This window comes from Apteryx mantelli, chromosome 18, assembly GCF_036417845.1.
Source record: "Apteryx mantelli isolate bAptMan1 chromosome 18, bAptMan1.hap1, whole genome shotgun sequence".
NCBI lineage: Eukaryota > Metazoa > Chordata > Aves > Apterygiformes > Apterygidae > Apteryx > Apteryx mantelli.
This window is the reverse complement of record NC_089995.1, coordinates 4,762,891-4,790,694: the sequence shown is the minus strand read 5'-3', so window position 1 is coordinate 4,790,694 and position 27,804 is coordinate 4,762,891. Positions and strand designations below refer to the sequence as shown.

Below are 27,804 nucleotides of genomic sequence, written 5' to 3'. Positions count from 1 at the left end.
CCCGGCTCTGGCACAGCCCCAGGCTCCTGATAGGGGACCAGGGCTCACAACTTATTCTCTGAACAGCAGCTTCCCCATTGCATTTTCTGAACAAACCAGGATCTTCTGCATTCAACCCAGGGACGAGCAGGCACCCCATGCATTAGCTTCATTATGGCTCTTCTGAGCAGGTCCTTCTCTTTTACCATAAGCTGCAGCAAAGCTCTGAGATTGAAGGCTCTGCTCTGCCCTGCTCCTGAGCTGAGAGCCTGTGTGTGTGTTGTTCCTCAACCCAGGGAAGAGAAAGAGCAGAGCTGAATGTGTCTTTGGCCTGCTGTGAGCTTGGGGTGGGACATACCAAAACCAGGGAGGTCTCTCCTCTGCCCGCATGGGAGAGCATTCAGAGGGACTAAACTGTTTCTGGAAACCCCAAGTGTGTTTGGGTAGCCTAGAGATGCCTGCAGGCTCTGCAGCGCAGGCAGGCTCGTGAGCAGCTTCTCCCTGTGGCTTGCCGTGCCTCCGCGAGCCCCTGCCTCTGCTCTGCAGGCACAGCCGGAAGTCTCTGAAGGTGATGGGGACTGTCGGGGAGCCCATCAACCCTGAAGCCTGGCTGTGGTACTACCACGTGGTGGGAGAAGAGAGGTGTCCCATTGTGGATACGTTCTGGCAGACAGAGACGGTGAGTCCTTGCCTGGGTGGCTGTGGGACCTCTTTCCCTCGTGCTCCTGGCAGGTAGCAGGATTATCTTTGCAGGTTTGCTATAATGCTGCTTTGGTGCTATGGGGACTAGCTGTTTTGCTTGTCCAGGAGCCTCCCAACCTCCTGTGTGCCCCATGAGTGAATCAGTTGGTTCCCCTTCTCCTCTCTCTTTCCTGGACCTCAAACACACTCCATGGGGAGACCTTCCTCTCAGATGGTTGCTGCCACAGTCTGCTCTGATCCCTGCTTGCAGCTTCCCTCTCCCCCTCTTTCTCTTCTCCAGCAGCTCCAGGACCTCCTGCCCAAACACAGCCTCCCTGTATCCTCCTTGAGGCCCTGTCTCTGCCTGTCCTAAGCAGGCAGCATCTGACTGTGACGCGAGATGACCGGAGCCAACAGACAGCTGTGGGACAGGCCGACTTCGCCTAACCACATTCGCTTTGCCTCTCCCTGCAGGGTGGCCACATGCTGACGCCTCTCCCTGCCGCCACCCCCATGAAGCCGGGCTCTGCCGTGAGTAGTTGTGTGTTCCCCCGGCAGGGAGGGCTGCGGCGAGGCTGAGCGGCAACGGCTGGCACTGTGCATGCCCCAGCCTGGGCGTATGTGCCCAGGTGGTTTCAGGCTGGCCGGGGTGGGCCATGGGAAGGACTTCCACAGGGGGAGGTGGCCACCACACAAAATCCCAGGCCTGCCCCATGCAGCTGCACTAACAGGCCCTGTGTGCAATGTCATCTCCAAACCTGCCCTTGTTCTGCCCCCTACTCTGTCTAGTTCACAGGGCTTTAGTGTGTGGGCTCACCCATCTCTCCTTGCTCTCTGGTCCCCATGGCAGACGTTCCCCTTCTTCGGCGTGGTCCCTGCCGTCTTGAATGAGTCGGGGGAAGAGCTGGAAGGAGAAGCACAAGGCTACCTGGTAAAGAGGGTCTGACTGTCCTTCCAACCCTCCCCTTGTCTGTTCCCTGTGAGCTCTGGCACATTCCTTGTAGAGTACATGCTCCTCCACTGGTTCCAGACAAGGGACCTTTTCGGTGGTAGGAACAACCTTTACTGCCATAACTCTGGGTTTTATGCCATAAACAAGCTGTGTAAGCAATCACTGATGCAATTGCACAGATGAGCAACACAGAAGGAAGGCAACAGCTCTTCAGAGAAACTCCTTCCCCTATGCCAAGCGTGGTGAGACTTCCCCAGGAGAGCAGCACTGCAGTGAGAGCAGGGCCAGCAAGCGTCTGAGTGTCATCACCCACAATCATCTCTGTAGCATTTTTCTTACTATGTACTGCTGCCCCTACTGGATTATTTCCCCTCCCATCACACAAAAAATACAGTCTGTAAAATCCTGTAGTGGAGTAGGTAGAATAGCAGGTGTTTGATATCCTGATCCTGGGAAGAGCTCTTCAGTGTGAGGTAGTTGCTTCTATGTGCCTATCAGTTGCAAAAGGATAAATTGTGCTAGGCTAGACACGTTGTGGAGCAGTGTAGGAACTGCACCTGCTGGCCAGGGTTGTTTGGGTAAATAGAGGTGATTCGAAACACTGACTAACAGCAGAATTAACACTGCTGGGTGGCTTTTGCTCCCACTGACTCATGTCTGCATTTTTCACCGTCAGGTATTTAAGCAGCCCTGGCCAGGAATAATGCGCACAGTGTATGGAAACCACCAGCAATTTGAAACCACCTACTTCAAGAAGTTCCCTGGGTACTTCGTGACGGGTGACGGTAAGGCTGTCGGGGGAGTGTGTGGCTGCAGAGGCCTGGGGACAGCAATTTAAATCTTGCTATGTCCTAGTCTCAGAATCCCTTATCATTTGCTCTGAGGGCTGGCACTGCTTCCTCATGCTGTCATTTCTGGCTATTTTTAGGTTGCAGGAGAGATAAAGATGGTTATTACTGGATCACAGGACGAATTGATGACATGTTGAATGTTTCTGGTAAGAAAAACAACTTTTGTCTTCAGTGGGAGCCAATATACTTTTTTTGATACCAGTTAAAACCACAACATTGCTTTATGGGACACAGTTCTGTGTCCATGACTCTGCCCAGCAACCTGTCCTCGAACTGGATCTAATTGCAGGATCTTGTTTGTTTCCAAGTCAGTAGAGACTGTGGTTTTGTGACTTTCTGGGATAATCCCTCCAGAGGAAACATGCTGGAGGGAAGAAGCCTTCTCTAGCCTCGTAGAGGAAGTTTTTAAGCATTCAAGGTGCTTCCATGCTGAAGCATTTAGCGTCACAGGAGATCTTAGAACCATAAAAAGATTTAGGATGGGCAGGACCTCTGGAGTCTCTAATCCAACCTGCTGCTCCAGGCAGGCTAACCTCAAGGCCAGATCAGGCTGCTCAGGGCTTTGTCCAGGTGAGTTCTGAAAGTCTCCAGAGATGGAGATTCTCCCACCTCTCTTGCCTGAGTCTTTTGAGATTCACCTTCATTTCACCCCACCATGCCTTCCATATACTGCATTAAATAGCTCCATTCCTTCTTTACTGGAGGCTGGAGCCTACAGGTGCTTATTGCTGGTTTTGAGATGTCTGCTGTGCTTGCTCCTGGATCAAACTAGATCCTTTCATCTGACTTCCCCAAAGGCAGTGCTTGTTCTTCACCAACTGATCATTTTGGGAGTTGACCCCCTTCCCTTGGTTTTCTGTGCCAGCAGTCCCAAGGTAGAATGGCAGAGTGCAGAACCACAGAATCACAGAGTGGTTGAGGTTGGAAGGGACCTCTGGAGATCATCTAGTCCAACCCCCCTGCTCAAGCAGAGTCACCTAGAGCACGTTGTGCAGGATTTCATCTAGGCGGGTTTTGAATATCTCCAGAGAAGGAGACTCCACAACCTCTCTGGGCAACCTGTTCCAGTGCTCTGTCACCCTCACAGTGAAGAAGTTTTTCCTCATATTCAGATGGAACTTCCTGTGTTTCAGTTTGTGCCTGTTGCCTCTTGTCCTGGGCTGGGCACCACTGAAAATAGTCTGACCCCATCCTCTTTACACCCTCCCTTAAGATGTTTGTACACATTGATAAGATCCCCTCTCAGTCTTCTCTTCTCCAGGCTGAACAGGCCCAGCTTTCTCAGCCTTTCTTCATAGGAGAGATGCTCCAGTCCCCTAATCATCTTCATACAGGTACAGCTGGCGCAGAGATGTACAAAAGTGAGTTGTGCCCCTGCCCTGTGATGAGGAGCTTCTTTCCATCTCCCCAAAATGATGACCTCCAGCAGTGCACAGTAGTGCCAGTTCTTGGGATCTGCAGATTCAGGCTCTTCCTTCTCTGCATGTTCCAGGTGACCTTGTGGGCAGGTCTCCTCTCACCAAGTCCAGCTCCTTCTCAGCCTTTGCTTTGTTTAATCTCATGGCTGTGAACAATTCACAAATCTGTTTAAGAACCCTAAAGGTAAGAGGGATAATAGCCAGGGGCATGTAGCCTTTGTCTGCTGCCCTTAGCTAATCCTGCACTGATGTGAGCAATATTTGGCTGGGTTGCAGGACAGCCCAACCACTGCACTGCTGAAGTGGGTTTCTTTCTCAAGCTGTTTTCTTTTCTCAAGCATGTGGAATTGGTGGTCTCAAATCTACAGTTTAGGGCTTTGTCTACTTGCAGGCTTCTTTCTCCCAGCTGCTGGGAGGCTTTAGAGCCCCAGCCCTGTACGGCTCTGTAAAGCATTGCCTCTCTGCTTCCAGGCCACTTGCTGAGCACTGCAGAGGTGGAGTCAGCCTTGCTGGAGCATGCAGCCATCTCTGAGGCAGCGGTGGTCAGCCACCCGCACCCCCTGAAAGGCGAGTGCCTCTACTGCTTTGTGACTCTGAGAGATGGCCACGAGTTCACCAAGAACCTGACAGATGAGCTGAAAAAACAAGGTAGCAAGAGTCAAACATCTGGGAGTCTGCATGGCAGGGAGGGGGCGTGTGTGGCAGTGCTGGGCAGGCGAAGGAGGGGTTAAGGGCTTGGGTGCTTAAACGAGGGTGTGTGTAGTCTGGGGAATCCAGTGTGGACAAGTGCGACAAGGTGCCCCCTCTGATTGGAGAGCATGGCTGGTGAAGACTAAAATTAGATCTCCCGGCCTTTGGCTGCTCATGTGATGCCACCTCTAGCTCTTGGAAGCTGGCAGCTGAGCAAAGAACTCGGGTAGCCAGCAGGCATTTGTTTGCAACAGTGCTCTCCTGCATGGGCTTTGCTCCACGGCTCTCCCGGGTGGAGTTGCAGCAGAGTTTGTTCGGTTGCTTTGAGTAGGAGAAGGGAACGTTTGCAGGCCCATCTCCTAAATCCAGAAGGCACTGCCTGAGCAAGGACCTACAGACAGAGTTTACAGAGAGAGTTTCAGCAGGAGGTAGCCTTACTGCAGCCTTCAGGCAGTCCCTCTCCAGCCGGTGCGCTCCTGGCTTGGGAGTGACAAACACACAGCTTTGGTCCAAAGCAGGTCCGACATTAGAACAGGGTAGAAATAGTTGGGGATCCAGTGCGTTTTCCCCAAATGCTTCATTGCCTGCGGTAATGTTTTGGTTGTTTGTGCCCTGGTCTCACGGGAGCTCTTTTATTGCCGCAGAGGAATGCAGCATTTAATACAGGAAATGCATCCATGGCAGTTTCTTCTCTGCAGGAACCAAATGGGGAATTGGTTCTTGCTCTATCAAAATAGCAATAATGATTGGTAAAAGCCATTATAAGGGTGTCTTGACAATGATGAGAATGAAACTGTGGGAGCTTTTGCTTTTGGGAAGATGTGCTATAGCCCCATTGGCACTGCAGGTCCTGCTCCCCCTTTCCACAGCTCCGAGGCTCTGGTGCAGCAGCACCGAGCACTGCACCACCTGGGTGCCAGGCTTCCCCACGAGCTGGTCTGTGTGTCTTAACTTAGTCATCCAGCCTGAAAAGGATGTGCCTGGCATCTCCTGGTAGGCACAATAAAAAAATCTTTTTTCTTCTTTTTTAATTTTTTAGTCAGAGAAAAAATCGGACCGATAGCAACACCTGATTACATCCAGTATGCCCCTGGCCTGCCCAAAACTCGCTCAGGTAAGGGGTGTAGTTACAGTGCTGGAGGATGGAAATCCCTAAAGTGCTTGTCTGGGACCACTGAAGTCCAGGGGGACAAAACCCAGGGTTGGTGGGAGGCAGCAGGTCTGGGCACTCCCCATTGCTCTGCCAGGGATGCTGAAAGGATCCTGAGTCCTGCTTTCCTTTCATGGCTGTCTTTACAGGAAAGATTACCAGAAGGATATTAAAGCAGATTGCCAAAAATGACCAAGATCTGGGGGACATCTCCACCCTGGCAAACCCGGGCATCATAAACCATCTTTTCAACAACAGATGTGACACTAAACTGTAGCAGCATGACCTGTCCCTGCTGAACAGAACTGTAGCAGCAGCAGTGTCCTGATGAGCGGATCCCTCAAGTAACTGCTGTCCGCCCTGGAAAAGAAACCTTCACCTGATGAATTGAATGTACAAATGCTATAAAGGAGGGGAAGGCTGGCTCTGGAGAGGCCTCATCTCACTAGTACGTCCATGCCTCGGAGGAGTGCACTCGTCTTAGTGCAGATCGGTATCATGCACCTGAGGTTCCAGCCTCGTTCACGTGCGACAGAGGGACTCATGCTCTTCCCTTTTCATCACCTCATTCATGATTTTGGAGGGGGCTGGGAGGGGGGTTAATTAATTTTATGTAATTGAGGGGCCCTGGTGTCTTGCAGCGGGAAGGAACTGGGGGGTTGGAGGGAAAGTGGTACTTTACTGCCAAAGCTGGCACCACAGAAGTACTGGAATTACTCAGTGCAGGCGGGCAAGGTAGGTGCATCTGCTGTTGTCCACACGCCAGCTAAGCTTCCTCTTCTACTCAGTGCTGTAAGCTGGGAGAAGACTTAACACTCCCATCATAGCTGTGTAAGTGAGTTTTAGTCTTGCATCCACTGTCTGAAAGTTGTTTGTTAGAGGCCCCCAGCCTGAAAAGGAATGGTGCAAGGCTCAGGGAAGCTCTGTTCTTTAGCCAGGTTTTATACAACTCTTTGGTACCGAGGTTTGTTATTTTCTAGCCGTGTGATGCCAGCTATCGCAGGTCCTTTGCTGGCTGTGGATGCAACAGGGAACCCGAGTCTGAGAGGAAATGGTCTTGGTCTGGTGTGCCCTGTAGAGCGCTGTCTCCATCTGCTCTCTGATGCCACTAGTTAAGCTTAGCAGAGGCAGGGCAGCTGGCTGCCTCTTTCAAGGGCTGGGGGTAGGAGTGGGTGTAACTGATACCAAAGGAAAGGGGGGAGGGGAAAAAAGAAAAAAAAAATACCACTATGGAGGGGCACCTTCCCCCTTACAGGCAAACCAAGTGTTTGGTAGAGGGCAGCAAGACCATTGCTACAACAAAGAAACCAAGGCAAGCAGGGCTGTTATTCCAAGACGTTTTCTCATCAGAAATAAAACAGTGAAAGATACTTAAAATTTTAATTTGGTTAAATCTGACAGGGCTTTTTGATGATGGGGAAAAAAAGAAAATCTTAACTCTAGCCAAAGGGTACTGCCAAAGCCAACACTTCTTACACAGATTGATTGAATTTAACTCCAGCCCTGGGTTGAGCTGGGAAAGATACCTCCTTTGTAATGTAGGTATTGGAAGTACAGAGGAGCTGCTTGAGTTTATACTTCAACCAAAGGAGAAATGGGCTTTAAAACTTGCTGCAACAGCTGTTTCATGAACCCCAGCATCCAGGCTTTACCTGTAAAATAAGCTGACTTTGAGATGGTCTGGAAAGGAAGAAGCAGCTGTCTCAAAGGCAGATTGCTCATGGCAAGTGTTAGAGATGCTCTGATGGGCTGTTGTCCAAGTCTCATTTCTTACCTGCTACTCTCATTTGCACGGTACTCTTCTGTGATATATAACCTCAGTATGTGCCTGTGTCATACGCTCCACCCGCAGCCCTGTACCACCGCTCCACCTTGTTAGAAAAAATCCTGCACCTGCTCTCCTCCTATTTTACTCAGTCTGCTATGTAATTTTGGCTGGAGACAGCTAGAATTCTATGCAAAAAGGGAATAAAAATCAAGGAAACAAAATGGAAACAGGTGGGGCATGTGTGCATTAGTTGTAGGTACTTGTCTGGTGTTCGAGTCCAGAGGGAGACTGGGGAGCTCAGCAGTTGCCATGGGACCTGCCTTGCCCTATCCTGGGTTGGTTGTGGAAACCATGAGCTCCTCGGGGCAGAGGTCTGTCACTGCGTGATGACAGCGCTCCGGCGGGTGCAGCAGAGTCAGCTCTGCCGTGCCAGGCTGCTTTGTCCAGTGCAAACCAGCAGGTTTGTGGTCAAGCAGCAGCAGCAGCAGGATCCTTCTTACTTTTGGGAATGGAGAGAGGTAGGTTACTGCAAGTGCAATGCTTTTTCACAGACTGGGAATGATAGATTTACAAGTGGGAGGTGATTTTTTTTTTCCCTTTCCTAAAGGACCTGACTCAAACTGTGCTGCCTTTCCTGCACTGGGGAGAGGGCAGAACAGCCAGGCTCCAGTGTCAGAGCCTGTGCCTCAGTTTCTCTCCAGTTTCCAGCTAGTATCATTCCACAAAGACTCACGGAAAGAGTGAGATGGTCTAGCCTGTGCCACAACAAACATAACCCTGGTCCCGTGAACCCCTACCTGTGCAGGACAGATGAGGGAGCAATGCCAGGGAGAACAACAAGCACACACAGAGCAACTGAGGAAGCTCTGGGTTGTTAATACCTGCCTCTCCACCATGCTCATCTTGGTCCCAAAGCCAGCAACGGTGCTGGAGCCAGGCCTAGTCCTCACCCAGATGGAGTCCTGGATACCAGTCTCCATGCATCCACTGCTCCTCCACCCTTGGGTCTTGACTTCAGTGTCACCTTCAGCTCAGACATCACAGGCAGCTCTCTCCAGCAGCTCAGGCCCCTCCTATAATGCTCTCCACAAGTGGATCTAACCTTGTGGTCTTACTGCTTAGTGCTCCAGCAAAATGCACAGCCACAGATACAGGTCTAGGATGTTCTCTCCTAGAGTCCATCTTACCCAAAACCCTTACTGGTCATCTTCCTTGGCAATCCTCACACCACTAGCTCTGCATGAGCTGTGTGTGGTGCTAGAGCTGCTGAGCCATGTACTCCAAGTGCACAAATGCATCCCTAGCACGGATCTGCAGAGACTTACATGATCCAAAACAAACTGCCAGTTTGTCTTTAATCTTCTCCTGGTGCACCATGGGCAAGTTGTGCAGAGGTAAGTGAAAGGTCCATGCACAGGCTTACGACACTGCCCAAAGGTCATGCTGGGACAGCACTCTGCTTCTAAGGTTACCGCAAATCCTGCCAGGCCGTTCCAGGAGGTTGCAGCAGGAGAACAAGAGAGGACAGATGAGATGCTGAAGAGGTCTAGAGATCTCCTAGTCTCCATGAGACCTTTTCAGATAAAAACCTGGCTTTTCAGTGACAAAAAGTCGAGCAGAACCAACTGCCTGGGACATGGTATCAGACAGCATGTTTATAAAGGGCAGGGTGGGAGAAATCATGCCAGGCACTGACCACTTTTCCGCGCAAAGTCTGTCCACAGGAGAGGTTTCAACCATCTCCTCATGCCTGAAAAAACTCAACTGCTCCAAGAACAGGCATGTTATCTGAACACAACCCAGGAGAGATGAGGGCAAACAACAGCTTGAATTGATTAAGACAGAGCCTGGCTGCATCAGCACAGGCAGAAAAAGCCTTTCAGCCATGAAGCACACCCCTGCAGCAGGGTTAGGCACAAGTCAGCAACACATGGCCCCGTGTACAGAGCCTGGCAGTGGCTGGCTCAGGGGTCTGTGTCCCTCTGCCACAGGAAGGCATCACACACCAGGGCAACCTCAGCACTGCTTTTGTGGCTGACCACAGCACTGACTGTTCTGTCCTGAGACATTTACCTGTCTCCAAGAGCAGGTAAATATCAAAACAAGCCACAGAAAATGGCATCTCATCCTTTCCACCTGGACATTCAGTGGTTAACTCCATTCAGAAGAGATTCAATTCCATGTTCCTGGGCAGCACGCTACCTGCCAGCATATGGCACATCACGCCAGCATGAGAGCTGAGCTCGTTCCTTTGGAGTGGTGACCATCTACCAGGGAGAGAAGAGAAGGCCTGTCTCAACACAGGAGAGCACAGTAACCAGGGGTCTGAGCACAGCTCAGGTCTGCTGTCTTGGTGAAGCATTGCTGGGTTTGGCTTTCCTTCCTGAAGTCCTACATGAAGAAAACCAATATGTTCATGGGTCCAGAGAGAGAGAGAGAGAGAGAGAGAGAGAGAGAGAGAGAGAGAGAGAGACTGTCAGCACTCATGCCTCCTGAACCTGGGCCTGCAAAGCCTGCAGGGTTGTTTCCAGTTACGTATATAGAAAAACAACAGCCCCACGTTTTGGTGCAGCTACGAAGGAGATGAACAAGGAAGTAGAAATGAACAGGAAAAGGAATGATGACAGCTCTGACCCAGCCCCACCAGTCCCTCCCAACCCCACCAGTCCCTCCCAACCCCACCAGTCCCACAGCCACAAACTTTGACAGTGTTGCAATACCTGGTAGGGTGACAACCGATATCTGTAAAGCCAAAGAAAGATTCCAAAGGTCCATCACTGTAAGAGATGCTCTTGGCACAGAGCAAGGAAACATGAACAAATCTTTCTTGCACATATATTCCCAGACAAAACTGACACAAGAACAGCATTCAGATTTAGTACCTGTTTTAATCACTCTCTGCATAGGGGTAATTAGCCCCCCTCCCCAACTACACAACAACCCAGCAATCGTAGAACCAGTTGCACTTAAAAAACTGAAAGATTTCCAAGTTTAAAGATTCGTGATTAAAGCACCCAGCCTGAAAGTTGCCCTAGGGGGCTGCTGCACAGCACCAGAGCAGCAACACACGTGGCAGGGTGTAGGCATAGATTCAATCAGCAAATTCATTCTTAAGAAATATTGCCTTAAAGATTCTTCTCTCAGGTGTCACTAAAAAGCAGAGCTAAGGCTACCTGGGTGCTTTACCAGGCCTCTTCCAGAAAGGCTCATCTCTTATGCTTCACTATGAATTGCTTGGCTGAGCAAAGGGCTGGGTGGAGGAGGGTCACACCAGTGGAACAGGCAAAAGCCCACAGGAACTGGAGCACGGTCTCCTCCAGGTCACGGAGCAGAGCCCAATTCCCCCCCGCACTGTTCCCACCGATTCATGAAACCCCGAGGGAGACATCTCTCACCATCCACTTACTTACACTGGTCCCAGTGTGACAGCAGTGGCACAGCCACGGAGGCAGTAATAGGCTGCCACGGCTCCGTCTAGGAACTAACATACAAAATCCTGTGTCTGAAGAACACAGCAGGCAGCAACGCCAAGTGCTTGGCAGTTTGGGCTGGGTTTGCTCCCCTCAGTCTCACCTCTGCGCACCCTTGCTTCCCACCCATCTCACCACACCACAAGTCCTGGGAGGATGAATAAAGAGGTCAGGCCTCTCAGCTGCCACCCTGCTTCCTGACATGGCTCTTGCTTCATACGGTAGTGGTGGATCAGGCAGATGTTCAGTGCACGACTCAGCAGGATGCATTGGCATAAGCCCTCATGGCTTCAGGAAAAATCGACACACTGGCTGTGATAGAAGGCTCCTGTTCACCCTTGCTTTGGGCTCTGCCACCATGGTTGAAGGAATCTTGTGCCAAACGGTGGGGGTCAGTCACTGCCTCAGCTGAGCCCAAGGGATGAGGAACACCACAGCAGCCACCACAAGGAGATGAGACCTTCTGCCTTTGGAGATGAGACCCAACATGGAATAGCCAGCCTTGTCACTGCAGCCCCTCCTGCCTCTGGCGGTGGCAGCACCTGGTAGGAAATGCCAGCACTACCCTGGAGTGCTCAGTTTTGCAACCCAAGGACCCTCACAGGGTGCCACTTCTGGGACAGGAGGATGCTTCTGCTCTCCTTCACCACGAGGCAGGACAGAGGAAGTGGGCAGCTATGTAGCTTCTGTTCAGAGCATGTTACGTTACCAGCAGCTAGACCTCTCATTCTTATTGTAAGCGGTTGGATATGGTCCTGAACAGCGAGACAGTTCAGCACAGGCAGGACAGGCTGCAAGAGGCAACTGGAGCAGATCTAGCCCTCCCATGGAGAGGGCATGAAGCTCAGGATGGATTCTGCACTGCTGCCTTCCTTGTGTAGTGTAGAAGCACTATTTGGGATGAACATCCAGTCCAACAAAACCTCCTAAAGGAACTGGGCAAAGCAAGAGTGGGCCAGGTGCCCTTGGACAAATTACACCATGGCAGCTGCCTCTTGCACAGGAGCTGAGGATCCTCCAGCATAGGGAAAGGTAGGAATCAGAGCAACAGCCCCTAAGCAAGGGCTGGAAGGGCCATGGACACACAGAGCTGGGCTCCCATCTACAATTTGGAAAGCACTGAGGCAGAGGGGAAGCAGAAGGGGCACTGTGTCACGAAGCCTGCAGATGAAGGCTGATACTTTCACATCCCCCTTCTCCTTCCTTTCCCCAGGCTTTGGGTTTCCTCTTTGTCTCTGAAAACGAATGCAGCATCAAGGAGCTTAGTATTGGGAACAGCACAAGGGCCTGGTGTGGCACCTTACCCTTCAGTTTTGCAATACCTACTACTGCCTGCAGGCTAGACCCCAAGAAAACATCCAAATTAATGCAATACTGGGAGGTCAGGACTGGGACATGCACCTGGGGCAGGGCTGGACCCACTGAGCAGGCAGAGGAAGGGAATCCCTTCTTCCTGCAGGAGGAATTGCAAATGAGAAGCTGGGGCTAGCACGCAGGACTTTTGGAACCATTACTTTCATACAGTCCCTCCTCATGATCCCAAACACCGCAGGCCTTGGTAATTGCACCCTAAGGAAAACATCCTTGTGGCAGATGAGCTCTTTGGGCAGTAGAGCAAGGCAGGCAGGATGGGGCATCACCTCCTCACACCAAGTAGGGAGTGTCCAGCACCGCCACACCAGCTGCTACACCACCATCTGCATGCTCGACTGCCTTGGTCCGCAGGAGATGGCCGGCAGACTTGTTCATCACCATCTCCTTGCCCTGTCTGCAAAGAAAAGGGCAACTGAGCACCTGCAGAGCAGAAAGCTTCTGGCACTTCTACTGTCTTGGAGAATGAGACTGACATTCCCCAAAGCCACAATCCAGGGCAGTTAACTGGCATGTAAAGCCCCTCTGGTCTAGTGCAGAGGCCTCTGCTAATAACGAAGTTGTGCTTGTTTTCTGCATAGCAATGACACAGCTGTACGCTCAGCTGGGCCACTTCTGTCAGATTTCTCTGCATACAAGCAGTGTCAGGTTGTGAATACTGCCAGAGTACATTTGTTTCTAAAATTGTAGGAGAAGGACTTCAATTTATAAATTATGGAAATATCTCCATGGATCTAAGATGGTTTTAAACAAAAACAGCAGTTATTTAGGGTTGAGCACAACCATGTTATGCCCTCAGATATTTCTGAGACCTCCAGGGCTTCAGCAAAGTGTTGCTGCTACATCCAGATCCTGAGAGGTACCACCCCAAAAAATCAGCAGTGAGATGCTCGTATTTCAGGTGGTCTGAAATTACACCAGGCTGCCAGCACTAGCTCTGCTGTTTTTAAACAACTTCTTTGGCAGCAGGTACAGAGCAGCAGTTCAGCATCTGAACCTAGTGCTCAGAAAGCAGCTGACAGTGACTGAATGGCCACATCTGTCCCCTCTACATTCACCTACACAGAGACATCTGCCCTGCTGCTGTGCTCACAGTGCAGAGGGGAAAATGTTCCCAAAGCAAGTGCTGGCTACAACAGGTATTCACCTCACGTGTTTCTTACCTGACATAGACGCCAAAAATCCCAAGCTCAGAGATGCACTCTGAGACTGTCAGAGGACTGTGAGCCCGCAGCAGGTAATTCTTTGATGGCTGTGGTTTGATCTTATCCATCAGAATGTAAGAGGTTCTCTCAGGGCTGTCTTTGATCTTCTCCAGAACTTGTCTGAGCTCTTCACCATAGAGATTGTTCCCTGACAACAAAACCAGCAGGTCACGCATATCCCAGCACAGTGGCAGAAGCCATTTGCCCCAGCTATACAGTTGGCCCAGGCAGCCCATACAGGTGCAGCCTTTGTCATGTGCTGTCTGGGTTCCCCATGTCCCCAGCTCTAGGGGCTTGGGAAGTTTCTTCAGGAGTTGCCCTACATTACTGTCATGACTAGCTCCCACCGCATCTGCGGTCAGCAGGGCAGTTGGGACAGGACCTTGGGAAGGGGCAGACAAGATGCCTGCTCCTGGCCAGCACAGAATGCCTTGCTCTTGCTGGTCAGGCCCATAACGGGCCTCACGGTCCTCCACGTGAGATCCTGGGTAGCTCACCCTCAGCTCCCCCACAACACCTTACCAAAGCCAGTAAGGCTGCATGAGGTGATGGGAAGAGGTGATGAAGAAAGCTGTTTCTAAAGTATAGGCAGGACCAAAATAGCTTTTAAACATGCCAGTGAAGTTCTGTGTTGCACCTATTACAAGAACATAAGAAAGGGGTAGCTACAAGCTGTCCTTTTACCCCTCAGCACAGGACCATGAGCCATCACAGAGCTACCGCCTATCCTGGATATGGCGAGAACGACACTGAAAACCCCGCAGGACCCACTCCAGCTCATACCTCCACCCTCTCGCTGCGGCTTCAGCACAAACCAGTCAGGGTCAGCAATAGCTGTAGCAGCCATCTTGTCACCCTCTTCTCCCTGGCAGGAGAGGATGGCAACAGCAAAGCATCAAGGAAAAGCAGGGGCTCCTCCACAGCCCTCTCTGAGCAGGACCATCAGGGTCCCTACCAAGGCCACGAAGCCCTCTAAGAAGGTCAGATTTTATAATGCACTTCCAAGATCAGTTTTAACTGCCACTTTGCAGTTTTCTTAACTGAAGAGAAACATTACACAGGCCAAGCACGTACCTGCACATTCATTCCTGCTCCAGACATGCTCACCCTGCTCGCACTCACCAAGTCCAGGGAATAAAGTCCAGCAAATGTTGCCCTTATCCGAGCAATGGACTCCACATGGCCAGGCAGTAATCTCTCCAGCGTCCCTGGCCGGCTCAGCTCCTGTTGGACCTTCTTGGTCCCAGCAAGTTGGGTAGCAATGTCAGGGCACTTCACTGCCCTTGACCTCTCCAGCAACAATCGTGCCTCCCAGTTCTAAGAGAAAGAGAGAACAATCATCTCATCAGCAAAAAAAGATTTTTTTCACTCTCTTCTATTCAGTTACTGACATGCAGTTCACCTCCTCCCTCCCTGCCTGGCAGAGCTGGGGGCTGGAAGCATGGCACACTGGAGACAAGCAGACAAATGCACATGTGGATCTCCTGCTGCCTCTGGAAACAGCACAGCCAGGTTAGTTCAATGCCTTCAGTTGTATCCCCTCTCCAGCTTGCCCAGTGCTGGCACTTCCAGACAACAGCAAGATTTGGTCTGCATCATTATTGCCTCCAGCCTAGTAGTCCTAACACATAATCAAGGGCAGAAAATTATCCATAGTTCAGGTCTTAACTCTTTAAGCAGGTGCTAATATCTACATTAGACCATATTGTACAGAAGCAGTCCAGTGCTGCAGATAAGAGGTGACCACATAAATGGTTCTTGGAGAAGAAAGCCATTCATTTTTCTTATTGCCTGTGCAGGAGCATTACGAGAGTGCCAGGGGCACTCGTACGTACTGCAGAGTCACAGTTTCCCAATGCGATCAGTCATGCTGGACAGGACTAATCCTACCCAGGACAGGACTGATCCCACCCGGGATCATGGGAAGTTTCAGACCTGCTGGGCACTGCAGCTCCTCAGACCACAGCGGTCAGTACTAACCTGCAGATCGTAGTTTTTTGGCACGTAGCCCTCTCTGTAGTACACCACTGCTACCTCCTGGCCATCTCTGGAACAGAAGCCAAAAACAATCACCAAATCAGGCCAGCCCTCCACACCTCTACCTAAGACCTCCAACACCCCAGCAGCCACGCAGACAGCTCTGGGACATGATGGTGTCAGACAGACAAAGTGTTATGGGACCAGGCCAAGCAGCTGGCTGGGCTGCAGCAGCCAGAGCTTCTCCCACACCAAAAGAGCAGGTCTAAGCCTCCGTATCGGGGTGTCCACACTTCTAACAAGGTGCTTGAAACAGACACCTCAACATGTTCCTCCAGGAAAGGCCCACTCCAATATTTTGAGGTCCAACATTTGTATGCAACTCCCACAGCAACCACAGTTACTGCTTACATCAAAAAGTATCAGCAAACAACCATCTAGTTCAGTTACAGTGGGTCCCATCTGTGTTTTCCTACTCATGCACTGCCCCCAGACTGTCCCACTGCAAAGCCAGCATGACAGGGTTTCAGTGGAGCCAAAACTCTCTTTTAAGCTCATCTTTGTTTTTCTCTCCACGTCCCCTTGTTCTTCACATTTGCCCCTTCTCCTTGGCCTCCCGAGCATACTGTTCTGCTCCTCTTCAGGAGGGGGATCAGCCTGGCTGACCTCCCAGAGCAAGCTTTCTTCTCTGCGAGAGAAAGCCGATGACTGCAAACCCCTTTGCTCCTCTGCATGGAGTTCCAGCTGGCTTGCCCTACCCCAAGACACAGGGAGCTGACATCAGGCCTCCGTGTGACTAACTGTTGTCTCAATAATTCACACACTCAGCCCAGGAGGGAGGTGAGAATCTAATTTTTTTAAATAGCTTTTGCCAGTGGGAGCCAGGCCTAGGAGAGGTCCTCATCCAGTGGCAGCTCAAGGGCAGGACACCAACTCAACATCCTGCCCCAGGCACCAAAACATCCTGTGCACTGCTGTTAGCACACTTGCAGCACCACACACCCAAGCTTTGGCCATACAAACTGTGCATGTAGTCAGGGAATAACAACACAGAAGCTGGGTAGTAGGCAGGAACTGTAATTTAAAGGCATTCATCAGTAAAGATAGAGCAAGCTCTGGAGGAAGTATGGTGGAGACTCTCTCCCCTTAACTGTCTGGCAATGACAAATGTGTTAATTAATTAAATGTGGCAAAAGCACCAAACGTAAAACCACATTAACCTAAACAGAAATAACAGAAACAGAAATAGCATTAGCATGAAACCACCTCTTCCTTTAGGCTTGTGTAGCTCCAAGTACATTACCCTGGAAGACAGGATAAACATCACACTTGGAATTGACTGCCTTGCTGTGAAAGCAGTCTATAAGCCCACATCCCAGTCTTTGCAGGGAACAGATGAGAAGCTGAATGCATTCAAAACTAACAAATACTGTAAGGACATGTAATACTTTCTCTTCTAGCACTAATAACTCAGTCCAACTCCCACTAGCAGAGCATCACGTGAATAGTAAAAAGGAAACGTCTCTGGGAAAACCTCTGAAATAGCCAGTACTTTTCATAGCAGATGTATGTGAAGGCAGCAAAGATCCTGAAGAGCTCTGAAGGCTGTGACTTGAAGGAGGGAAATTATGTCTCCATGTGTAAGGGACTAAAATGTATATGCAAAATCCCACCAACATGGAAAGCAAAATCATTTCTGCTCCAGAGGAAGCAGCAGCCCTGGAGTACAGAAGAGAACTGCATTCTCAGAAAGCCACTATTAACACTCAAAAACATACCACTGAAAATTCCCATTTAGAGGTCATAAAATTGTCATGTAGCCAACTCTGTGTACCCAACAGACAGCCAGGAATGCGCACCTTGGCTCATACTCACATATACAGCCTCCTGGCATCATCTAGAGACCCCTTTTCAAACACGTCTCTGAACCGCTTCCTGATGACCCGAATATTCCTGTAAGAGAGGAGCAGGAGAGTCACCAGGCTGTGCATAGAGTTACTTGAGCTAGAAGTCAAAAGTGGAACCACCGGACCCAGCAAGGAGGACGCGTAGGCTCTTTCACAAGTAATTTCATGCTTTGTACTATGGAACAGGAGGCATTCCTCAGGTCACACTAGTCCCTGTTTTCAGCACTCATCCTCTGTCTCCAGCCCGAACACTGTGGGAAGCAGAATATGTGCTTAAACACACTGGATTTTTCCATACTTGCCTCTCACCTTCTAAAGTGTTTTTAAGAGAACTCAGTATTCTGCTGCTTTTATCTCTATGTGACAGATTTATTCACTGTTGGCTTCAAAGCCAAAAGCTGCAGATAAAAGTTTTACTTCCTATATGCGTTTCCCTACTTCATGCTTTACAGTCTTTTCTCCACAAAGAGGCAGTGTGGTCTTGCTGAAGTAGAGAGACAATCAGCAGCCAGTATGTTTCCTACAAAGCTGTGAGCTTTTAAGGTCTCCTACTGCGCCAGCACAGACTGGAGGGGCTCAGAGCTAGATGACATCAAAACACTCCCCTCTCCAACGCCCTTTAATCCACAGCCACGTTGCTTACTTTGCACAGATCTTTCACAAAGGTCCTTGAAGCTTCCTTAATTAAGCTTTTATGAAACATCCTGTGCCCAGTCCTGAGCAGAAGAACAAGCAGGACCCTCATTAAACCAGCTCTGTTCCTGACTGTCCTGTTGGAGAGACGTGTCCCACAGCAAAGCCACCATTGGTGCAGCTCCCAGGAATACACAGGCACAAAGTCCAGAAGAAATTGGCCCTGGAGACCAGAGGCTTTGATCACTGCTGGTATTTCCAGCAAAGAGCTGGTGTGCAGCACTGGGAGGTGTGTGGGAAGATTAAGATGGGTGCTGAGGCTAGGCAGAAGGCCACTGAAGGAACGCTGAAGAGAGCTGCGTTACAGATCTCAGCAATAAGTCCAAGATAAAGGTTGTCCCATTACATATCATGGCAAGTCCTCTTCCAGTAGAGAAAAATATGTTTATTTTTTTTTACTTTATTCTTCACAGCAGCTGACAAAATAAAAAGCAAATGGATTCTGCACATCCTCACCTTTCCATGACTTGCTCTTACACTCTCACAGCCTTGCCTGCTTGAAAGGAAAGCCTAGAGAAGGAGGGGGCCTGAGAAGCTGCTTTGAGGGAAACACCATGACCCTCCAGCAGTTCACTCTGCTTCTCTTCCCCCCCCCCAAAAAAAAAAAAATTGTACCATCTCCTTCTTTTCTTATCCCAAGAAATTCAACCATTACCTGTTCCAAAGTTCATTTTCTACACATCGCTGATCAAAAATATTCCTTTGGACTTCCTCCACCAGGAACATCACCACAGCACTGGAAGAGATACCAAGAACATAATTAAACCCAGAAACACCACACATGCACCCAAAATCACAAGCTTTTGACCTCTTTGAGGTTCAGTCTTCCTGCAGTGCTCCTGCTAGGTTTCTCCAGCATTTCTAAGGGTGAGCATGCAAATGGAGAGCAGCATTGATCCTGCATCATTAATAAGCCAGTGCTGGGCATAAGCACAAAGGGAAAAGGACAAGAGGAAAACTTAGCACCGCACAGCGTTCCCGAACCACACAACTCCTTCAGAGACACTCTGCACTACTCTGTGGCCCATCCAGGAGTGATGGGACACCCTGTGCACACAGAGGCCCAAAATAGCAGCCCTGCATGCTAAGGCGACAGCATTGCTCTTCACAGCATGGCCACAACCTTTTCAAGAGCAGCTTGTCTATCAAACAGGCAGCTTTCAGAAAGTGCAGTTTAAGAAAAAAAAAAGAAAAAAAAAGTGTGCATTCCCAAGGGAGACGAGATAACACAGCCTCCGGCAGCTTCTTTCTCCTTACCTCTGTGAACCATACAGCTCCCAGGCTTTCGCAATACCCAAGGCAAGCCCTTTCGATGGACTGTTGGGCAGCAGACGTGATGCCTCCTCAGATTTTCCCAGCGCCTTTAACACCTGCCTGGGGCACAAAAGAAGCTCTAAGTCTAATGACAGCCACTGCCCAGACTTGTAGAGCAGGAGTCTGGAGAGCATGCAAGGACAGATGGTAACAGGTCTCGCCATACAGCTGGTGCAATGCCTTGGTTGCGGAGCTGGCTTCCTTACCGGTGAACGGCTAGAGTTCGGGAAGTGAGGCCTCCGAAGCTGGCAGCAATGGTGTTTATTTCAATCTGCTTCAGAGCTGGGGTCCCATCCACACCACGGTCAAACATGTAATCAGAGCGGTTTATGCCTAAAAACACAGACTGAAACAGAGGGGAAGTGAGGTGAAGTGGGAGCAAGTTTCCATTTCCCTGCATGCCTGGAATAACAGAAAAGTTCTCTTGTTGCCTTTTACTGCAAATCCGTTTGATGACCTCACTTCAAAATCCTCCTGGGGGCAGATCCAGTCACTCCCACTTTGATAAATACCTATGCAAGACCTGCCTGTGAGTCCTTTGGCCCTTGTTCAGGCCCCTCAACCCTCCTCAGTACTCCAGAGGAGCTACCAACACTTAAGCTTCTGCAAGGACAGGCTCCCCAGAGCGTGTCCTGACAGAGTACGCAGAAGGCATCCCTGCATCCTCCCAAGACTCCCAGAAGACAAGCATGTATTAAATCTTCCCGGTCGAGGCCTGGCTGTTTCCAGCAGCACTATACAAAAGGAATGACTGCCAAATGGGACAAGATACTGAGTTCACAGGTTGGAACTGACTGAGACATCGTAATCTAGGGAGCAACCTGCCTGACTATAGGACAATTCAAAGCCAAGAGCAACAACAAAGCTTGCAGACACAGATACCAGGCAATCGCACTGCAAAGCAAAGTGGCAAGGCTGCTGATGGCTGGGGTCTTCTGCCAAGGTACCTGAGCCAATCCTTCCTCCAAAACTTGCGTGTAGATTCTGAAGAGTTGAGCTGTGAAGTCATCTACCTTGATGGTGCTAGAGAGAAAGAAAGATCAAATCGGCCACCGTATGCTGTCACAGAGAGACAAGAGAATTGATTCTTCTCTCAGGGGGGAAAAGAAAAAAAACAACCCAAAAACCTACCAGGGATATTTTCCAGCAGAAATTGCAGGTCTGTGGCCAGATCAAGTCCTGCAGCACTATTAAGCATCACACCATGAAAGCCCTCTCCTTCAAGGGCCACAGTGTATAATCCAAACCCAGTTTGCTCAGCACAGCTACGCTACTAAAAGCACCTCTGTGCAGAGATGACTAATTTGCAGGTCAGAGAGATGAGGCAAGCAAAGGGAAAGAAACACAGAAAAACTCTGAAGACAGAGAAAAGAAATCAGGAATCTCTCTGTGCCACTACAAAGTTCACAGAAGAAACTTCAGGAGTTTCAACGAATTCCTCTGTCCTATTGGGCTCCAAATCCTGCGCATTGTGGTGCCAAGCACTCTGTGGGCCTGCTAGAAGAGTCTGGCTTTTCCCCAGAGTGCCAAATTCCTGAGCTAATTATGAGCAGCACCTCCAAAGCACAACCCTGGGGCGTAGCGTAGGAGTGCGCACTGGGCAGGGAGCAGAACCTCAAGCTCTGCATTCCTTAACCACAGGTATAAACATGCCCCCAGCCACAGCTCTGTTTGCAGGAAGCCATGGAGCAGGCACAAGGGTTAAAGCGGCTCCAAGGGCATGTTTGTTTTAGCAAAACATGGAATATGCTGGTAAGCAGTCTCATTTTCTCTGTCCCTGCAGCAAGGTGCCAGAGAGCCAGCATCTGTGCAGCCAGGCAGCAGAGAACAAGCAGCATGAAGAAAAACGGGCTTTGTGGAAGCATCAACCCTACAGATTACAGGGACCACAACCATGGCCATCCCCTCCAGGGGAAGAAGCCCTGAAGGGGATCATCCTGCCTGCTCCTGCAGGTGTTTAACTCTTGTATTAGCTCAGTCCCATCCAAGGTCTTGGCTCTGTCTCTGTGCGTTCAGCCACAGCAGTTCAGCACATCACCATGGCCACATGCCCCATGGCTGCCCCTCCTCAGCCCCTGAAGGGCTCAGACTCCTGTCTGCCCCCCTGCTCCAGGGATGGTCACTCCAGCACAGGGCAATAGCCACAGATAAATCCAGCAGAGCCCATGAGCCAGAGCCTGGCTGACCCATCAGCACCCAGAGCTCGCGGCTCACCTCCCCAGCACTGCTGCGAAGGCAGGGGATTGGGGCGACTCGATCAGAGGTAAGGGTGGGGGAAGGAACAAACACCTTCTCTTAGCAACTGTGGCAGGCAGCAGAACTGCTGATTATCGGACAGCCACAGCCACACGGCAGATGTAAAACAAGACCAAAACAGACTGCTAAACCCAGGGCTCAAAGAAGCCTCCAGCAACTTGAATTCAAGGCCTACGGGCCAGCAAGCTCACAAGGGAGAAGCCACAGGCCTAGAAGACTGGCTAAATTGAAGATCATTGCAGAGAGTCAGTTCTTGGCCAGACCTTGCATCTTCTGTGAGGCCCAAGGAGACCCCAAAGCACAAAGAGTTGATGAAAATTGATCTTAGGACAAGTGATACAGCAAAGGAGAGATGATTCTCGCAGAGGATAGGCATGCCTACGCTCTAACACACTCAGCGTGAAGGACACGTACGGATGGAAACAGGGAATGCCTGAAAACAGTATGAGAAATAGCAGGGGAAGGCATGAGCTGAAGAGCAATAAATGCTTTACATTTAAAATATTTCTTTAAAAGGCACCATCAAAAAAAGAAAAAACAAACAAAAAAACCTCACACATACCTGGCAAGAGTACGCTCCAGGAATTCTTTGTTTTGGCTAATGGCATCCACGAGCAGGTTAAAATCTTGCTGAACAGCATATGCTTGTTCAAACAGGGCACTTGGTACCGCTGATGGGAGCAATGTGAAGGGAGCATAATTCACCACCTGGAAGTAAGGATTCAGCAAGAGAGAAGTTAGGTCTCTCCCCAAAACGCTACAATGCTGGAAACCCGCTCCAGCCTACGCAGTCTAAAGGAGACAGAATTTAAAACTAGGTGCTTCCTCTACTTGTTTGAAGGCTCAAGCTATCCACCTCCCCAGCACTTTCAACGCACCACAGACAGGACACACATCCTGAAACCTGCTGACTGCTAACTTTGGACGGCTTTGCTTTACAAGCTGTTCATGGGGGATTGTGGAGGCAGGAGCAGCTGCTCCAGAGGAAAAGCTGGGCTGAGTCCTTCCATTTAAAGGAAACTCTACTTCCACCTTGATGGGAGAATGCCACCTCCCGAACTCCTCTGTTTCAGAGGAAAGGTGAATTTGCCAGTTCTGGGTTTTGGCCATCAGTGCATCTTCCTTTGAGCTCTGCTCATTTAGTCACAGGCCCCGTTTACTCTGGGCCCCTGGCCCTACAGCTCCTGGCTCACCCCACAGCTCAGGCACAAGGCCACTGTTAAAACCAAAATATTACACTGGACAGAAGTTCTCCTCTTTCATCGCAATTTTTACATGAGCCGAGAGACACTGGCAGTGTGTCTGGCCTCTCCTCCCAGGCCCCCTCCTCTGCCTCACATCTCTTGAGTTTCTCTCGAGTCCCTTCAGCAACCGAGCAGAGCCTGGGGTCGTCACAAATAATCCCGTGGTGGAGACCTTCCTCTGCGTACCTCAGCCAGCTCTGAGGGCAGCTGGCTGCCTGCCCCTGGGCTCCTTTGGGAGCCACCACCAAAACATTTCATCCCCTTGTGCAGGGGTACTTCTTCCACAGTGACACCTCACAGCATCTTCCTCCAACAGGCCGAGTCCCTCACAAACACCACCGCCCCCAGCAAACTACCGGAGATACGCCAGAGGGAATCCTACACGTCTGGCTGTCCTTGCCACCACCATCCCCATGTCCTCCTGCTACTCATGGAGCAAAGGCTGACTTGTAGCCAGGGCCATGTCAAAAACAAAAGATGTCTCTCTAAGGGATGCTCCCGTGGTTCAAGGACCCCATGGTCAGCGAGAGGGTCATGGTCAGATAGCTTCGAGGAGGGGACAGACAAACTCCCCCAAACACACGCAAAGCTCCTGGCAACCTCCCCAGCCACCCCAGACCCATCCTTCCCACTGGAAAAAAGAGAACTATCACAGGGTGTCTCTCGGGGAGAGACACTCATCAGCATTACAGGGCGTGGGGGACACCTACAGCCCGCAGGCCAGCTGTGCTCCGACCGCGCCGCCCTGTGCTCACTGCAAAGCACTGCCCGATTTATGCAGATCCAGCAAACCCCAGCGATCACAGCCAGTTCCTTCCTGCGCTGCTCTCGCGCTTTGCTGACTCACTCTGACTCTCTGACCGGGATCAAACGCACTTTGTTCTGGCACTTACGTCGGAAGCATTGGGCTCTTCCTCAGTCCGCATCAGCACGCCTTCGAGGAGCGCGGCATCCACGGCGAGCAATGCTGCCTCCCGGATGACCGGCTCGTTGTACAGGACATCTTCCCACAGGGCAGCCATTGCCAGTACTGAGGAGACAGAACAGAAATCACCTGCCCGGCCCCAAGTCTCGCAGCCTTTCCTGACGCGCAGCCCAGCCTTTCCCACTTCGCGGGAGACAGCGGCAGGCAGGAGGGGTGGTCGTGGGCCAGGGGAGACTCAGGTAGGTAATTTAGGGAGGTGTCAGTCTGCAGGAGCTCAGGTACGCATGCGAGGAGGCTGCAGAGAGCTCAGGCAACGTCGTCGCTGGAGAACTGTCGCCACCTTTTTCCAAACACGGCTCTCCCTGGTTTTCCATGCTGAGGCAAAATGCCAGTCAAATTTGGGTCAAGCACAGGTCCCTCCACATCAGGGAGGAGGGTTTTCTCTAGAATTACCCTAGCAAACATGGAAATAATGTCCAGAAAGAGAGACTGATGCATGGAGTGCAGCTACATGGTGCAGAGGCACCTGGAGAGCTCTGTACTAACTGCACAGCTGCAGAGCCGTGCTCCACACCAACACACCCTGCTCCTGCAGCCCACGCCAACGCCGGCACAGGCCACAGCGCACCAGCACCTCCAGGCTACAGGGCTACAAGGCCATCTCGCTCCTGATCTGGGTAGTAGTACATGACACTAATTAAGGCATAATTAGCAATTTGTCATAGCAGTCAGCAGAGGGCCATTCCCAGAGCAAACAGCGGTGTTCATGGCCCCAAGCCTGCTCAGCTTAGAAAGGCAACACGGTTGTTTTATGCACATACTACAGCAATACTTGGACCCATGTGAGTGCTGGATGAAGGCACCTGATTATCATCGGTGCTGCACGCAGCCCAGCCCGGGATTCATTCCTCCAGGCCGGGCTGAGGACTCCCACAGCAGCGAGTCCACGCACATGGGTGCACAGCTCAGCAATTAGTACTGCAGGTCCCAAAGGCTGGAGAACGTGGTTTATGACGAGTCTTAGAAAACTCTGCTCAAAAGTTTTACGGCACTGCACGACCAGGAGAGCTGCTGACACAGCTTCATCCGGGACGCAACTGCCGCGGAGAGGAGTCATGGCTCACGCTGGACCTAGCAGCAGGAAGCACGCTACCTAGGGAGGAGCGCACGGCACAGAAGAAACGATCTTAGGTCAAAACGGGGCGGCAGTGGCTCAGAGCTGGCATGTCTGTCTCTACAGCGAAACCAGCACCGCCGCCCTCTCCAGCGCTTTTGCTCACAGCTAAACTCTACCACTGCATCATTGCTGTTACAAAACGGCTTAGGGAAAAGCGACCCCTTTTATCTACGTAAGGAAAGTTTGTGGCCTATTAATCCAAGTACTGCTTCTTCTCAGATGGGGAACAGGCGGTCCGGTCTGCCTTTGGCAGTGCAGAAATGAGTGTCTACAGCCGGGGCAGCTCTACACACCCTGCACGGACCCTGCACCCTCTCCACCACGCAGCGGGGAGAAGGACCAGAACAAGCACAGTTCTGTGTCTGCCTGAAGCTGCCTCAACCTGTCGCTGCCCATGAGCCCAGGAGCTCGGTTTCTCACGCCCCAGCGCTGCGCGTCCGCCTGGCCGGGACGCTGGCCTGGCTCCCAGCGCGGCCCAGCCCCTGTCTGGACCTCGACCCTGGAGTCGAGCGCCGGGGGGCCGCGGAGGGGGAGCAGTGCTGCCCCGGGGGCTGGAGCTGCCAGCTCCTGCCTGGGGCTGAGCCACACATTTCCCTGCCAGCCCCAACCCTAAGGGGAACTGCCCAGCACACACCACCCGCACCCCACAGCGCCCTGCGTCCAGCACCCCACAGCCCTGCCTGCACCCCACAGCACCCTGTGTCCAGCACCCCACAGCGCCCTGCGTCCAGCACCCCACTGCCCTGCCTGTGCCCCACAGCACCCTGTGTCCAGCACCCCACAGCGCCCTGCGTCCAGCACCCCACTGCCCTGCCTGCACCCCACAGCACCCTGTGTCCAGCACCCCACTGCCCTGCCTGCACCCCACAGCACCCTGCGCCCAGCACCCCACCGCCCTGCCTGTGCCCTGCACCCCACCGTCCTGCCTGCGCCCTGCACCCCACCGCCCTGCCTGCGACCCACAGCACCCTGCACCCCACAGCACCCTGCACCTCACGATCCCCAGCACCCCACCGCCCTGCCTGCACCCTGCACCCCACAGCACCCTGTGTCCAGCACCCCACCGCCCTGCCTGCACCCCACAGCACCCTGCGCCCTGCACCTCACGATCCCCAGCACCCCACAGCCCTGCCCGCACCCCACAGCCCCGGCTGCGCAGCTCCCTGCCCCCGGCGCCCCGCACGCCCCACACCCCGGCCCCTACCTGCCGCCGCCTCCGCACCCCGGCCCGCTCGGCGCGGCCGCACCACCCAGGCGATTGGCCAGGCCGCTACTTCCGCCCCGCCTCGAAGGCCGACTGGCAGCTCCGCGGGCCTATCAGCGCGGGGCAGGGCGATACCGCACCGCGCCACCGTAGCTGAGGGGGAGAGCGGAGGCTCAGTGTCCGGTTGCGCATGCGCGGCCGCAGCAGGGGGCGGGGCGCTCTGCGGGGTGGAGCAGGCCGCGCGCCCGAGGGCGGGGACGGACGGTCAGGTATCCCGGGGCGGGAGTGCGTCACAGAGCGGCATGACGTCATGCTGTGACGTCAGGTGGGGGACCCCGGACGGTGGCGGGAGTGGGGGCGGGGAGAGCCGGAAGGGGCGGAGCTGGTTGGTGAGAGGGGCCTCGGCGGGGGGAGGGGTCTGGGCCCAGGGGGAGGTGACGTGGGGGCACCCCATGGGGTGAGTGGTGTGGGGGGACACCATGAGGTGAGGTGATGTGGGGACACCCCATGGGGTGAGTGGTGTGGTGGTACCTCATGGGGTGAGGTGACATGGGGGCACCCCATGAGGTGAGGTGATGTGGGGGGACACCCCATGGGGCAAGTGATGTGGGGGGGGCACCTCATGAGGTGAGTGATGTGGGAGGACACCCCAGGAGGTGAGGTGATGTGGGGGCACCTCATGAGGTGAGGTGATGTGGTGGTACCTCATGGGGTGAAGTGACATGGGGGCACCCCATGAGGTGAGGTGACGTGGGGGGACACTCCATGAGGTGGGGTGACGTGGGGGGACACTCCATGGGGTGAGGTGATGTGGGGGCACCTCATGAGGTGAGGTGATGTGGGGATACCCGATGGGGTGAGTGATGTGGTGGTACCTCATGGGGTGAGGTGACATGGGGGCACCCCATGGGGCGAGGTGATGTGAGGGGGGACCCCATGTGGTGCGGTGGCATGCAGGGCACTCCATGGGGCGAGGTGATGTGGGAGCAACACATGGAGTGAGATGACATTGGGCACCCCATGGAGTGTCCTGCACTGGAGCCTTCCCCGTGGGGTGAGGTGATGTGGGGCTCTCCATGGGACAAGCTAATCTGGGGGCCTCCCCGGGAGGAGCTGGCACTGCAGTGTCCCCGCGGGCAGGTGACATGGGGGGCTGTTCACCATAGGATAGTGTGGCGTTTGGCATTGGGGGCGTCCCCACAGCGCTGGCAGCAGGGGCCGCCCGGGTTAGCGTCTCCTCTGCCGCAGGAGGGGACACGGTGGTGTGGGGGGGTCTGTCAGGTGGTTGCACACCCGTGTGCGCACGCACACCCTGGAGGGACAGCCCTCGCTGTGCCGAAGCAGACACTGCCACTGCGTCCTGTATTAGCCACGTGAGAAAACTTCAACGCGTCTTCGCAGAGACATCCGCAATTGCGACCGGGTCTCACCTGTGCCACTGAGGTGGCCATCCACTGAGGTGGCCCGTGGATGGCGACAAAGCCAGCTGGGAGGAAAGGGGGGCTGGCAGAACAGCCAAGTCCCTCTTAGCAATTTTCCCTTGTTTAGGGAAGCTTTTGTGAAACCATTTTT

General features: G+C 52.4%; 2 protein-coding genes across 6 annotated transcripts in view; one reads left to right on the top strand and one right to left on the bottom strand.

Moving 5' to 3' along the window:
- ACSS2 (acyl-CoA synthetase short chain family member 2) overlaps positions 1-7,716 on the top strand; it is a 38,859-nt gene extending 31,143 nt beyond the window's left edge. For 2 of the 4 annotated variants that reach the window (XM_067307454.1, XM_067307453.1), the window contains 8 exons: positions 526-658; positions 1,135-1,191; positions 1,511-1,591; positions 2,289-2,397; positions 2,541-2,609; positions 4,353-4,529; positions 5,611-5,685; positions 5,871-7,716. In XM_067307454.1, the coding sequence (XP_067163555.1) occupies positions 526-658; positions 1,135-1,191; positions 1,511-1,591; positions 2,289-2,397; positions 2,541-2,609; positions 4,353-4,529; positions 5,611-5,685; positions 5,871-5,998 (829 nt within the window). In that variant the 3' untranslated portion in view covers positions 5,999-7,716. The remainder of the gene's footprint in view (positions 1-525; positions 659-1,134; positions 1,192-1,510; positions 1,592-2,288; positions 2,398-2,540; positions 2,610-4,352; positions 4,530-5,610; positions 5,686-5,870) is intronic. The other 2 variants (XM_067307456.1, XM_067307455.1) reach the window with 2 other exon arrangements.
- Positions 7,717-10,357: 2,641 nt separating this feature from the next.
- GSS (glutathione synthetase) lies at positions 10,358-26,275 on the bottom strand. Of its 2 annotated transcripts, XM_067307718.1 has the most exons (13): positions 26,233-26,275; positions 23,820-23,956; positions 22,245-22,390; positions 20,374-20,449; positions 19,633-19,772; positions 19,370-19,486; positions 18,768-18,848; positions 17,388-17,465; positions 15,516-15,582; positions 14,658-14,852; positions 14,319-14,400; positions 13,494-13,683; positions 10,358-12,727 (listed from the first exon to the last, which is right to left on the bottom strand). In XM_067307718.1, the coding sequence occupies exons 2-13, from the start codon at positions 23,946-23,948 to the stop codon at positions 12,604-12,606; spliced, it is 1,425 nt and encodes a 474-aa protein (XP_067163819.1). In that variant the 5' UTR covers positions 23,949-23,956; positions 26,233-26,275; the 3' UTR covers positions 10,358-12,603. The 2 variants fall into 2 exon arrangements, with proteins under 2 accessions (XP_067163819.1, XP_067163818.1); XM_067307717.1 differs by lacking the exon at positions 26,233-26,275 and having other exon boundaries at positions 14,610-14,852; positions 23,820-23,993.
- Positions 26,276-27,804: the final 1,529 nt, after the last annotated feature.

Excerpts from the sequence above, each read along its gene's own strand:
- GSS (XM_067307717.1), bottom strand. The coding sequence starts at position 23,948 with ATGGCTGCCCTGTGGGAAGATGTCCTGTACAACGAGCCGGTCATCCGG. Across the intron at positions 19,773-20,373 it reads TGGAGGAAGGATTGGCTCAG|TCTGTGTTTTTAGGCATAAA; the intron begins GTACCTTGGCAG and ends CCTCTGTTTCAG. Across the intron at positions 17,466-18,767 it reads GAAAATGAACTTTGGAACAG|GAATATTCGGGTCATCAGGA; the intron begins GTAATGGTTGAA and ends CCTCTCTTACAG.